The following is a 13,933-nucleotide window of genomic DNA, read 5'->3' as shown; positions in this document are numbered from 1 at the left end:
GTGTTCTGCAAAGCGGTCCCCGAGTCTCCGCTTGGTTTCCCCGATGTAGAGGAAGCCACACCGGGTACAGCGGATGCAGTATACCACATTGGCAGATGTGCAGGTGAACATCTGCTTGATGTGGAAAGTCTTCTTGGGGCCTGGGATGGGGGTGAGGGAGGAGGTATGGGGGCAGGTGTAGCACTTCCTGCGGTTGCAGGGAAAAGTGCCGGGTGTGGTGGAGCTGGAGGGGAGTGTGGAGCGGACAAGGGAGTCACGGAGAGAGTTGTCCCTCCGGAAAGCAGATAAAGGTGGGGAGGGAAAGATGTCTTTGGTGGTGGGGTCGGATTGCAGATGGCGGAAGTGTCGGAGGATGATGCGTTGGATCCGGAGGTTGGTGTGGTGGTACGTGAGGACGAGGGGGATTCTTTTTTGGTTCTTATTGCGTGGACGGGGTGTGAGGGATGAGGTGCGGGAGATGTGGGAGACACGGTTGAGGGCGTTCTCGACCACCGAGGAGGGGAAGTTACGGTCCTTGAAAAACGAGGACAACTGAGATGTACGGGAGTGGAATGCCTCATCCTGGGAGCAGATGCGGCGGAGGCGAAGGAATTGGGAATAGGGGATAGCATTTTGCAGGAAGGTGGGTGGGAGGAGGAGTATTCTAGGTAGCTGTGGGAGTCGGTGGGCTTGAAATGAATATCGGTTTCTAGGTGGTTGCCCGATATGGAGACAGAGAGGTCCAGGAAGGGGAGAGAGGTGTTAGAGATGGTCCCAAAACCAGTCCAGCTCGTCCCTGCCTCCCTAACCTGTTCTTCCTCCCACCTATCCCCTCCTCCCACCTCAAGCCACAGCTCCATCTCCTACCGACCAACCTCATCCCGCCCCCTTGACCTGTCCGTCCTCCCTGGACTGACCTATCCCCTTCCTAACTCCCTACCTACACTCACCTTTACTGGCTCCATCCCCGCCTCTTCGACCTGTTTGTTTCCTCTCCACCTATCCTCTCCTCTATCCCTCTTCTACCCGCCTCCCACTCTCTCCCTACTTATTTCAAACCCCCTTCCCCTCCCCCTTTTCTGATGAAGGGTCTAGGCCCGAAACGTCAGCCTCTCTGCTCCTGTGATGCTGCTTGGCCTGCTGTGTTCATCCAGCCCTGCACCTTGTTGTCTCTGATAACTTTAACTGTTCTTTGGACTAAACTCTGTAGTGTTTCTACGATTATTTTGAATATATTGGGATATGAAATGTTTATTTGTAAATTTGAACGAAGGCAGAATTAGCTTACTGAAATATTGAATCTGTTCAAAGTTATTACGAAGATATAAAAGTTGGAAAACTGTTTAAGCAAAACAATGAAGGGAAAAAGCCAGCAGAGATGTAGTTTCTGAGAAGTATGATCAGGATTAGTTGGACACAACTAATTTGAGTTTTAATATGGAGGAAAGCAGACACAGGAGAAAGCCTTTTGCAGATGATCACCAAGCAACAACTACAATTCTTTGGGCACATACTTGGAGAGAGAAACTTGAACATGAGGAATGGGAACAAGACTAAGCTATTCAGCTCTTCAAATCTATTCCACTATTCAATATGACCATGGCTGATCATCAAACTCAGTATTCTGCTCCCATTTTCTGCCCATAAACCTTTGATCTCTTAAGCCCTAAGAACTGTATCTAACTCTTCCTTAAAAACATTCAATATTTTGACCTCAACCACTTTCTGGGACAGAAAATTTCACAGGCTCACCACTGTCTGAATGAAAAAAATTCTCCTTATCTCAGTTCTAATTGTTCAACCCCATATCCTTAGACTGTGACCCTTGGTTCTGGACTGCCCACTCATTGGGAACGTTCTTCCTGCATTTAGAATTTTATATGTTTCTATGAGATACCACCCTCCTCATTCTTCTAGATTCCAGTGAGTATAATTCTAACTGATCCAGTCTCTCCTCATACATCAGCCTAGGAATTAGTCTGATAAACCTTTTTGCTCTCTTTTTATAGCCAGAACATCCTTCCTTCGATATCCTTTCCTCAAAACAGCACAGAATGCTTCAAGTTTGTTCTAACCAAGACTCTGTACAATGGCTGCAAGGCATCTCTGTTGCTGTAGTCAAATCCTCTCACTATGAAGGCCAACATTCAATTTATCTTCTTCATTGCCTGCTGTACCTGTATACTTACTTCCAGTGAATAGTGTAAAGGACACCCAGGTCTTGTTGCATCTTCCCCTTTCCTAATCTACTGTCCTTCAAACAATAATCGGCCATCCTGTTTTTGCTCCTAAAATGGATAACCACAAATTTATTCAGATTATACATTATCTGCCATGCATTTGCTCTCTCAGTCAACTTGTCCAGATCACACAGAAGCATCCCTGCATCATTCTCACCACCAGTTCAGCCTCCCCACCAGCTTTGTATCTTTTGCAAACCTGGAGATTCTACATTTAGTTCCCTCACCAAAATCGTTAATATATATTGATATATTAATATATAATAGATGAAGTCGAAGCACTGATTCCTGCGGGATCCTACTAGTTACTGGCTGCCACTCGGAAAAAGAATTGTTTATTTTTAACTCTTTGTTTCCTTTCTGTGAACCAGTTCTCTATTCATATCAGTACGCTATCCTCAATCCCATGCGCTTTAAGTTTATATGTTAATCTCTAATGTAGATCCTTATTGAAAGCCTTCTGAGAGTCCAAGTAAACTGCATCCAAGTAAACTGGTTCACCCTAATCACTCTACCAATTGCACTCATGAAATTCCAGCATGTTTGTCAAACATGATGCCCCTTTTGTAATTCCATGCTTACTGTCTGATCCTGCCACTGTTTTTCAAATGCTGTGTTATTAAATCCTTTATAATGGACTCTTAGCATTTTTGCTAATAGCAATGCCAGGCTCACTGACCTACAATTTCCTGTTTTCTCTCTATCTCCTTTTTTAAATGATGGGTTTACATTATTTAAGAATCCATGGGAACTGTTCCAGAGTTTATAAAATCATGAAAGATGACCTGCATTATTTCGAGGGTTATTTCCTTAAGTACCTTAGGGTGCAGATAATGGGGTCCTGGGGATTTATTGGCCTTTAGTCGCTCCAATTTACCCAAGACTATTTCCCAACTAATTCTGATTTCCTCTAACTTTTCACTAGACTGTGTTCCCCAATATTTCGGAGTATTATTTGTGTCTTCTTCTGAAGACAGCACCAAAATATGTATTCAATTGATCAGCCATCTGTTTGTTTCCCATTATAACTTCCCCAGTTTCTGAGTGTAAGGGACCCACATTTGCCTTCACTAATCTTTTTCTCTTCACATACCTATGGACCTATATACCGTTCTTTGGCTTCAAACTGTTGTGTAGTCATCCAACCAACATGATTGGCACAACTTGCATCCCTATTTTAGTAGAGGGTGGATTGCCCTGTGAGCCTCTCCAACCCTTTAACGAAAAGCTCTGAAATCCATTTATTGGAACAAATGTCCTTATTCTGGAATAGTGTCCCATTTGGTTCTGCGTAACTGTTACATAATGTGATTTTATGGCTGAATATATAAATACAATAGAAATTTTTATAGTGTGTGGAAGCAAAATACTGCAGAAGCTTGAAACCTAAGGTAAGAACATAGTGTGGAGACAACGGTGTGTGGGGCTGGAGGAACACAGCAAGCCAGGCAGCATCAGAGCGGGAAAGTTGACGTTTAGTTGACCCGAAATGTCAACTTTCCTGCTCCTCTAATGCTGCCTGGCCTGCTGTGTTCCTCCAGCTCCACACACCGTTGTCTCTGACTCCAGCATCTGCAGTTCTTGCTATCTCCATAAGAACACAATGTGTTTGGAATAATTAGCCGATCAGGTAGCACACGGGGAGAGAGAGAGAGAGACAGTCAACGTTTTTAAGGTGTGAAATTATTGTTGCGTATGCTGAGTGCAGTTGCAGGATACTGTCAAAAATCCGTGAGAGCGAAATTTATTGTCAAATAGTCTGAAAATCAATACAGCCCTCAAGAGCTGATGTTTTTTGAATTCAGATGAAATGACTGGGAATGACAAGCCTGTGGAGGCGGGTCAGTGCGTGCGCACAATGCACCAGCGCGAGGAGGCCGTTCGTCACTGAGCATTTTGTCGGCTGGGAGGCGGCTGCTGACCGTATCGGCGGCGGACATACGGCCTTTTCTCTTACGAAAACGCTTGGGAATATGGCGGTGAGTATTATGAAGTAAATAACATTCATATCCCTCGTCTCTGTGATAAATTCGGGATTTTCCCGAGGTCCGCACCGGGCGGTGTGGTAGCACAGTCGTTGAGTAGAAAATGGCGGTTGGCGCCATCTTGGAAATACTCTTTCTTTCTGGAACATTCGTCCCTTTAAATATAAACGACATCAAGATGAAACTCTTTCCACATCATGTCAAAGTAACATTTGCTCATTTAACATATTGGAGAATCCGATTTTGCTTTTATTTATCTTGCCTTGATAACTTGTTTAAACCACTGGCTTGCTGTGTTGAAAACTTGATGATGAGTCGCTGCATTGTAAGTTTATTTATTGTGCACATTTTTAATGGAAGGGCCGTCAGGATCTCCAACTTGTCATCTTGTCCCAACGTACTTTATGTACATAATGCGTGAAAACAATATTTGGTATCGGAAAAAAAAAGGATTTATTCAAGCTGAAAGCTTTTGAGGCCCACACTGCTCTTGTGATCTTCTCAGCTCAGTGGATCGTGTTGAATTAGGTTGGAGAACCGACTAAAGCGCCAGTGGGATGTTGGGCCCTGGAGTTTGTATTCGAATCACAAAACGTAGTCTCCTGAGTAATAAATTACTTGACTACTTTGACTAAATTCATGGTCAGCCTGGCTTTAATTTTAGTGTACTTATCTGAGATGAGCATTTTCTGCTATCCTTATGTAAAACGTCCCACTCATTGCCTTTTGTTTTCTTAAAATTGGATAATTTCCAGTATGTAGTTAGGCTAACCCACCGTTTCATAAAGTGAGATTTTTTTTAAAAAAGCAAAGTTGGAAAAGAATGATGTGTTGCTTTTTAAAAATATACCATAAACACAGATTTACTTTTATTTTGCAAACCTCAGTGGGTTATTTACTCTCTAACAGATCCAATATCTTTATGAAAGATATTTTTACCTTTGACTGAAAACAGCATTTCAAAAACATAAAAATCTAAACTGTTAACCCTGAGATTAGAGGAGGGGATTTGATGCCAAGTTTCTTGTCGAAGGCCAGTGTGCTTGTAGCAAGAGACACTGGATAACAGAAACACGGTAGAGTTGCTGGATGCAGTGCAAGGAAGATGGTTCGTATTAGGATGATACTACGCTGCTGAAAACTACAAATGCAAAATGGGTATTGATGGGGGTTTGATGACTCTAACAACCTTGATGCTTATTTATAGGAAAATAATGGTGCTCCAATAAGTTAAAGTGCTGTAATATGCCAAGTTATTAATATATTATCATGTATTGAATGCCAGCTTTAAGCTCTGGAAAGCATGATCACACTGGTAATCGAAAGACTTTACCAAAACAATTGATCTTTTTCAAAACTACTAAGTGGTAGGAGTCTGCAACGTGTTGCTAAGAGTGGTAATGATAAACGCTAAGATAGGGGTGCTTAAGGGACATTTTTGATAAGCACATGAATATGCAAGAAATGGAGGGATACGGACCAAGGACAGGCAGAAGGGATTAGTTTAATACGGTATCATTTTTGGTACAACATCATGGGCCAAAGGGCGTGTTCTTGTGCTGTACTATTTTGTTCTAGACCGCACTGAGAGAAATTTTTACAATGCAGGTATCATGGTAAATGGCTCATTTTCTGTAGTGTTTCCAAGTTAATGAATGACTGCCAGATACATATATCGCACAGAAACAGATGATTTAACCCAGCCACTCTTGCTGTTTATGCTTCATTCAAGCCACCTCTTTCATTATTTCTGCAAAGAAAAGGAACACATTCAAGCCTTGCACCTTTATTGAAGTACCTGCCGTGAGCCTGGGAAGCCAAGTGTTCCTCATGGCAAAGCCTTACCCAGTCAAAAGCAAATTCCCAGATGTGTTACACGTTTTGGTGATTTACAGTTTGACGTTTTTGCCCTTGCCTCGTGAGTTGAAGTCAAAGCTTTGGTGATCTGTCTCTTTTCAGTGACATTTTTGTTTTAAAATTGCTATTTCCAACTTAGAATTAGAATTAGGTTTATTTTATATGTATTTATGTATAAGAACGCATGAAGTATAGTGAAAATTGTACAAAGTCTACATTTCCAGCATCATCTTAGGTACAAAGATATAAAATCTTGGGTGTAAATTAGAAAAATAAAGAAATAAAGATAAGAGTTCAGCCTTACAGCCCTTCTAAAGCAGGGAATCTGCACTAGGCTTCACCTTGAGGCCAGGAGTCTGCCCTGCAATTAATTCCTGAATTTATAGGGCAAAGTTTGTCTTACCTGGACTAGCTATATCTAATGAATGCAAATTAATTTAATTCATTCTGATATGCTACCTAATCCTTCATTCCCCAGCCCAATAAAAAAAATCTTCCTTCATTCATATCATTTGAAAATCCTAAAGGTCTCTTACTGGTGTACCCTATCCTCCATCTTCCCTAGAGATTGGCATCCCATAGTGGATAATCTTTGCACATACCCTGGTGATTCAGGAAACAGTTTTTTGCCCACATAAATATTGTGAAGACTTTTTGGTAACTATGTATGTTTCTATTTGAATTGTAATCCATGCTGTCACTTCCTAATCTTGATTTCACTCTTGTCAAAGTTCATTTGTCACTTCTCTGCTGCAACCTGCAGCAATTTATTTGAATTATTGTGCATTGATTAACTTAATTGGTCTCTGCATCAGACATGCAGTATCACTTCTTATAAACAGCAATTTGAAAAATATTCCATCTTTGGGTATTTATAAAGATTTGAAGTTAACAGTTGCCAGGTTATTAGTCTCAGCACAAGCATCGCTGAAACAGCAATCTACCTTTCAGCCGTGCATTAATCCAATTTAATATTTGCCATCTATCCAATGTGAATCAGTCTGTTATGTGGGCCAGTGACTTCCTGAAACTGGGTAGATAACTTTCACTACCAGACTTTTTATCTGCCCATCCATCATCAAAAGAAACTCCAGTCAAACAATCAGTCCTAAGTTACCATTTCTGAACTCAAATCCCTTTCAATCTGACTTTGTTCTGTCTCAAACAGTTACTGCGTACTTGGAATAGTAATCAGCCTGTAATTTTGAGGGTTCATCCCTTGTCCTCTTCTAAGGATGAGAGATTGCATTTACTATTTTTCAATTTGTTGAGATTTCAGAAAACTTTTGAGATAGCAGTCAGAAAGATTTACATTCTGCACAATGATTTATTTCAGAAAAAGGGCAAGGGACACTAGGTGAGTGTGCACTACTTCTTAGTGATCCCAATCCTGTTTTGCTTTTACTTGAGTTTTGATAAGCAGTACTAATCTAAACATAGGTGCTACCATAGTAGTTCAGCAAATTTACCTCAACAAGCTAAGTGATTAAATAGATCACATCCTAACTTCAATTTTCAGTCTGTGCTGAGTGAGCTAATCCGAACCAGAAAAGTAATATGAACAACTGGCTCAGCCCCAGCAGGAATTTCAGCCAGGTTTCCTGTGCCTGATTGTCACCCAGTAACCCCTTGGTTAGGACTGGGTAAGATATGGCTATGTTTCACCATGATACCAACTCAAGCTTTTTGATCCTTCCAGAACCACAACACCCCATCAGGTAAGATGGTTTACTTGCTTCATCAAGATTGTTGTTTGTATAGTAACCAATTGGACTAAAAATTAGTATGCGTATGGTGCAGCTATACCTCTGAAAAGGAATAACAACTTCAGGAGGAGATGAAACTGAGGAAAACAAGAAATTATGTTGTGAAAATTAATGTTAATTTAGATACAACTTTTAAAATCTACCAACAGGCAAGTGATACTGAACAGGATGGACTCATTTTAAAAAAATCTACTTCGGACACAGAAAAGAAAAGCGAGAAGTTGGCAACGTCTAAATCTCCCAAAAGCTACAAGCACCATTCTTCACAGTCTCCATCTCGGTCAAGGTCAAGATCTAGGGAGAAGAAACGGTCTAGGACGAGATCGCGATCCAGGGACAAGAAGCAGTCTCGGTCGAGATCAAGATCTGGGGAGAAGAAACGGTCTCGGTCGAGATCAAGATCTGGGGAGAAGAAACGGTCTCGGTCGAGATCAAGATCTGGGGAGAAGAAACTATCTAGGTCGAGGTCAAGGTCAAGGGAGAAGAAACGGAAGTCTGGTGTGTACATTGTTCCTATTCATGTATAAGATTCTAAACCTTTATGTTGGTATTGCAGTTTCAAGTTTGAATTGGAAAATAATTGTTACAATTTGCATGTTGACTATTTTCACTCAACGATATTCTTTCTTCCTTATTTAGGTGGCCTTACTTCCTGACATTACTTGATAGGGTAGCTGCTTTCTTCCTGGATTTCTAGACTGTCAATATGTAACATTGCATCAAAGTTGCACAGAGGCATCATGGGTCAATTTACTGTCTTCTCACAACACACTCATGATTTTCTTTGTTCTTGTCGTGACAAGTAACCCGAAATCAGGGAATATTATGAATTCTACTACACATTGGCCTTCTAATATACTACAATTTAAAGCTGCAGCAATCTTGAGTTTGATAGTGTTGTAGGATGTTTTCATTCGGATTACTAGCCATAAAACATTTGCCTACAATAAATTTTAACAAATACATTGTCTAATAGACTAAACAAACAGTTACAGTTAAAGCTAAAACATTTTTGCATTTATAGTTCTTTAGTATATGGGAAGGTAAGAATCCTGCAAAGATAATAGTGCTGAAATAGATAATTTAATAAGAGCGATACACCATTACTTTACAAGCCATATCCAAGAGAAACATTTTTTTTCTTAAAAGACTACTTAAAAGAAAACTAGTGATAAATATTTGCTACATGAGTTGTTACTACCTTTATAAAAGGCATATTTTAGTTGCACACTATAACTTATTTGCTTGTCTGAAATACTGTACAATAGTTTAGTAATTAGTAGATATTCATGATGCATTTGAGATTGTTAGGTCGGATGTCAGAATATTACTCATTCATTAGATCAGCACCTAACCTGGATTGGAGTTGTTTTTGATGTAATGGTTCTAGACTGAGAGTTTTGCAACTCTCTCAAAGCTGCAAAACCAAATCCAAATTAAATACTGAAAACATTTTCTGTCACTTTCTCTGGATTGAAATGCTGAACTTAAATGAATTTGTGACCAATTCGTCTGGATCGTTCTGACATCTTTTTAAAATTATGCAATGCATGGATAAATAAGCTGCAATTGTAATGAAAACTCATTATTGTCTTTGCAACTGAGTTTGTTCATGTAGTAGTTTTTCATTTTCCAGAAAGTGAAAGCCGGAGATCCAGGCAAAGTCGGAGCAGAAGCAAAGAGGTAATTAATACTTTCTGTAGCATATAAGTAATTTAAGAACTAAATATAGTGCTGCTGACTATTTATTTATTGAGTACTGACAGGATGGTAAGTACCAAAATTTGTTATACAAAAGTAAAATTGCTTAGCTGTCATGACAAAGTATTGTATCCTACCTAAGCATATGACTATAAATGTTTTCTCCCAGTTCTAATTAGAACAATATATTAAATAGGTTAAAATTGACCAGATATTTTAATATTTTAGTTGTTACAATTTAGGAGGGTATCAATACAGATTTTTGGCATTTTTGTGTTTGGAAAGTTTACTTTGTATACATAGATCACATGATAACATTTCTATAATGAATCGTACTCAGCGTGCTAATGCACGAAGAGACACAGCGAGCAGAAGACGCTGCAGAGTCAAATAGCAAAAAATATAAGTCTACCTCCTGAAAAGGTAAATATCAGCCATTCACACTCGTATTTGCTTTGTAACTTGAAAGAATCACCCAGCAAATCTGCTATGTTTGTGGTAGTCAATTGTCAATTCAATTTGGTTTGAAGGGGAGGGTTTTTGTCCCTGCAAACTGCATTGAATAAGATAATGTCCAAATATTTCAATTTGATTTTACAAAGTTCTAAGAATTGACCAACCTGTGATAAATGTTGCTTTGTAAATTATATCCTAATTATTGCATATTTAGTATTTTGATGCGCTTTCGCCCAGAACTGACTTTGTTTCACCCTTGCTATTTGAAACTCTTGCTGGTATTTTTGTTTCAAATGCCAAAATATATTTTCTCAGCATCATTGATGACACTGAGTCCAGCTCAGAGGCTTGTAATTATAATCAGATTTCAGGTCTGATACCTAATAGATGTAACAAAATTGTAGTGAATAAAAAGCTGCTGAGATCTGGAGGAAATAAAATGTTCATAAGTACCTTTTGCATGTTTCAATGACTTAATGGCTAAATGCATAACACACAGCTTGTGGATACTCCCTCCCCGACCCCCTCCACCCTGGCCCCAAATGGATAGGTATTTTGATGTAATAGGTCAGGTAATTTTACTTTCTCCTATGGTTTTATGTATGTATGTGTAGAAGTTGAAAATGTCTATATTTGGCCATACCAAAATCTATGCAAAATATTTGTATTGGCACTTTGTTTAAATAACTTCACTTAGGTGAGGTTTTTACTGTAATAAACTATTGGTGTTTGGACCTTTTTGATTACGGGCTGAAATATTTTTGGAAATGTGATTATTGGCTACCACAAAACGATTTAGAATTCTAAAATATTCTCTAAGGCAATAGTTGTTTAAATTAGTCACCAGCCTTATTTTTAAACACTATAGTTGCATGAAACTAGGATATGCAACATTCTTTTGAGTCATTTTCTAAATTCTGGTGGATTTAAGCATCTGACAACATAGTTGTTTGAATTTGTTTAATTGAAGAAAAAAGCCTAGTTGACATCTTCACAGAGAAGATAGGCATTGATTGCCAGTTTACTTCCTGTGAATTGTTCTGTGTTTAATAATTCTTTCTAAAATGTGGGGGAAATTCTGTATAGGATTGATATTTTTCATTATAATTGGAAAAATTGAAACTTTTGAATACAATCCTATCTTGTGGCTAGTAATTTCATCATCTGATGCATCCTAGACAGTCTGTTACTGTTTTGCTCTAAAAGCTTGGCTTTATTTTGATATTGGTGTTTGACCCAAACTTCCGTTTATGCTAGTCTTGCAGAATTAAAACTACTTTGATTGGAAATAGTTGGTGATAGTCTAGAGATTGCCCAAGTTGTAAAGTGCAAGGAACTGGACATAGGAAGGGGCATTGTAGAGACAGGTACAATTTTTGAGGTACGCATATTGCTGAGTTTGGATCAGATCTTGAAAGTGTAACAAATTTGCATTATGCAACCTCTTTTGCTGTTTTAGTTGAAAGGACCTGAACAGTGCCTAGCAATTGAAATTGAAGTCTTTGAAACGACATACAAATAGGTCTAATCACTAATGCGATAAATAATAAAGTTGGATTAAGTGTATTGCGCTTATTACATGTAAAACGTGCTTAGCGACTGACATTTGAAAATTTCAGAAGTGTGACATGAGATCTTTGATTGGAATAAGTTCATTTTGGTTTGAGCGTAGCTGGAGAGGTTTTCTGTGTTGGCAGTAGATGTGGAGTGATGAATCTCATACCTACAGAATAGTTATTGATGGCTAATGATTGGAATGTGAGTAGGCTATTCCATCCCTTGAACGTGTATTGGTGTACACTTTTTGATTACTATTTCTTGGGTTTGGTGTGTTGTAAAAAGCATTGAATGTTGATAGCTTGTTAGTTCACTTCTTCTAAGACATTCAAAGATTTGTTGCTTTTACAACCCACTATTAAATCTTTGTATTTTAGTACCCATACTAACTCTCTTTGTTGCACTATTTTCCTGAAAGAACCAACTTCTTCTTAAAACAGGAACAAAGACGGGAGATAAAAGAAAGAAGTGCCACCAAAAAACACAAATCTTCTGATCAACAAAGTGACAAGGAGCATGACAAAGGGAGGGAGCGATTAAGTTCAACAGAAAATGGAGAAGACAGGCCAAAACGGAAAGACAAAAAAACTTCAAAAGCTCACAGTTATTCAAGATCCAGATCCAGAGAAAGGCCAGTATTAATAATTTCAATATATATGTTTTCAGAGTTCAAATATATTTCCAATGTGCTTAGTGACTTGTTTGGGATAATATCTGTGCCACTTTACTACGGCATGGTGTTGAAAAGTATTGTGTCTTTACTTGAATCGAGTTGGCCTTATTTTTTTGGAGCTTCTTTAAAACTGTTAAATTAAAATGTTGTCTTTATTAGTCAATGTTGCAGTTGAGCATTTTCCTAAAACTATTCAGTTGGGATTATTTGCAGCATATGACTGTGTCTTCTTTGTAATCCCGAGTATATATTGTTTCTAATGTATAGGCGACATCGGAGTCGTGAAAAGAAGAGGTCACGTTCACGGAGCAGAGAAAAGAGGTCTCGGAGTCGAGACAGACGATCAAAAAGCAGAGACAAACGCTCGAGGAGCTGGGACAGGCACTCAAGGAGCCGGGACAAGCGATCTCGGAGCCGGGACAGGAGGTCTCGAAGCCGGGGCAGGCGTTCCAGGAGCCGAGGCAGACGTTCCAGGAGCCGAGGGAGGCGATCCAGGAGCCGGGGAAGGCGTTCAAGGAGCCGGGGCAGGCGTTCCAGGAGCCGAGGCCGACGTTCAAGAAGCAGAGAAAAGAAACGACGCCTAAAATCTCGGTCAAGATCAAGGTCAAGGCACAGGATACACCGAAGTCGAAGCCGAAGCAAGTAAGTCTATCTTCCTCCCAGTAGTATAAAACAAGTTGGATGTTCTATTTTTAAAATAGAATATTTTGCTATTAGACTTCTGGTGATCTGTGCTCTCTTAAGAGAGTTAATCTATAGCTTTTTACTTCTGAGTGTTTCTTGCACATGCTGAGACATGTAAAAACTCTTCCAGCAAGTTTTGACTTGCACCTGAGCGTCATGGAGTCACGCAGCATGGAAACAGACCCTTCGGTCCAACCAGTCCATGCCGAGCATAATCCCAACCAAATTAGTTCCACCTGTCTGCTCCTGGCCCATATCCCTCCAAACTTTTCCTCTTCGTGTTCTTATCCACATGTCTTTTAAACATTGTAATTACATCGACAGTCACCACTTCTTCATGAAGTTAATTCTGCACACAAACTACCCTCTTTAAAAAAAAAACTTGCCTCATCTCTTTTTTTAAAATCTCTTTGAAATACCCCATCTTAGGGAAAAGACACTACCATTAACTCTATCAGGTCGCCTCTCAACCTCCTACGCTGCAGTGGAAAAAATCCCAGCCTATCCGGTCTTTCTTTGTAAGTCAAACTTTCCATATTCTGCAACATACTGGTAAATCTCTTCTGAACCCTGTCCATTTGATATTACTCCCCGTAACTGGGCGATCAGAACTGGACACAGTATTCCAGAAGAGGCCTCACCAAATGTCCTGTACAACCTCAACATGACGTCCCAACTCCTATACTCAAAGGACTGAGCAATTAAGACAAGCGTGCCAAACGCCTTTTTAACTACCCTGTCTGTATGTGACACAAAGTTCAAAGATGATATACCTGCACCCCTAGGTTCCTCTGTTCTACAACACTAGCCATGGCCCTGCCATTAATCGTATAAGCCCTACCCTTGTTTGTGGTACCAAAATGCAATACCTCTCATCTCTCCAGATTGAACTTCATCTGCCATTTCTCAGCCAATTGACCCATTCGCTCAAGATCCCTCTTTAATCTTAGGAAACCTTCTTCACTGTCTACCAATTATTGTCTTTACAAGATGTGTACATTTGGTGGTTAGAGATGAGCAGTGTGGCTGTTTTTC

The 13,933-nt window shown here is 39.6% G+C and overlaps 1 protein-coding gene across 1 annotated transcript in view; it reads left to right on the top strand.

The window, feature by feature from the left end:
- The first annotated feature begins 4,024 nt into the window (after positions 1–4,024).
- The window catches only part of rsrc2 (arginine/serine-rich coiled-coil 2), a 29,342-nt gene continuing 19,433 nt past the window's right edge, over positions 4,025–13,933 (top strand). Inside the window, 5 exon segments of the mRNA XM_048611370.1 lie at positions 4,025–4,198; positions 7,977–8,325; positions 9,464–9,510; positions 11,982–12,172; positions 12,482–12,856. Of these exon segments, the coding sequence (XP_048467327.1) occupies positions 4,025–4,198; positions 7,977–8,325; positions 9,464–9,510; positions 11,982–12,172; positions 12,482–12,856 (1,136 nt within the window).

The sequence above is a fragment of the Rhincodon typus genome, chromosome 24 (genome assembly GCF_021869965.1).
Source record: "Rhincodon typus isolate 14 chromosome 24, sRhiTyp1.1, whole genome shotgun sequence".
Lineage (NCBI taxonomy): Eukaryota > Metazoa > Chordata > Chondrichthyes > Orectolobiformes > Rhincodontidae > Rhincodon > Rhincodon typus.
Note: the sequence above shows the minus strand (reverse complement) of the source record. Positions and strands in the feature narration are given on the sequence as shown.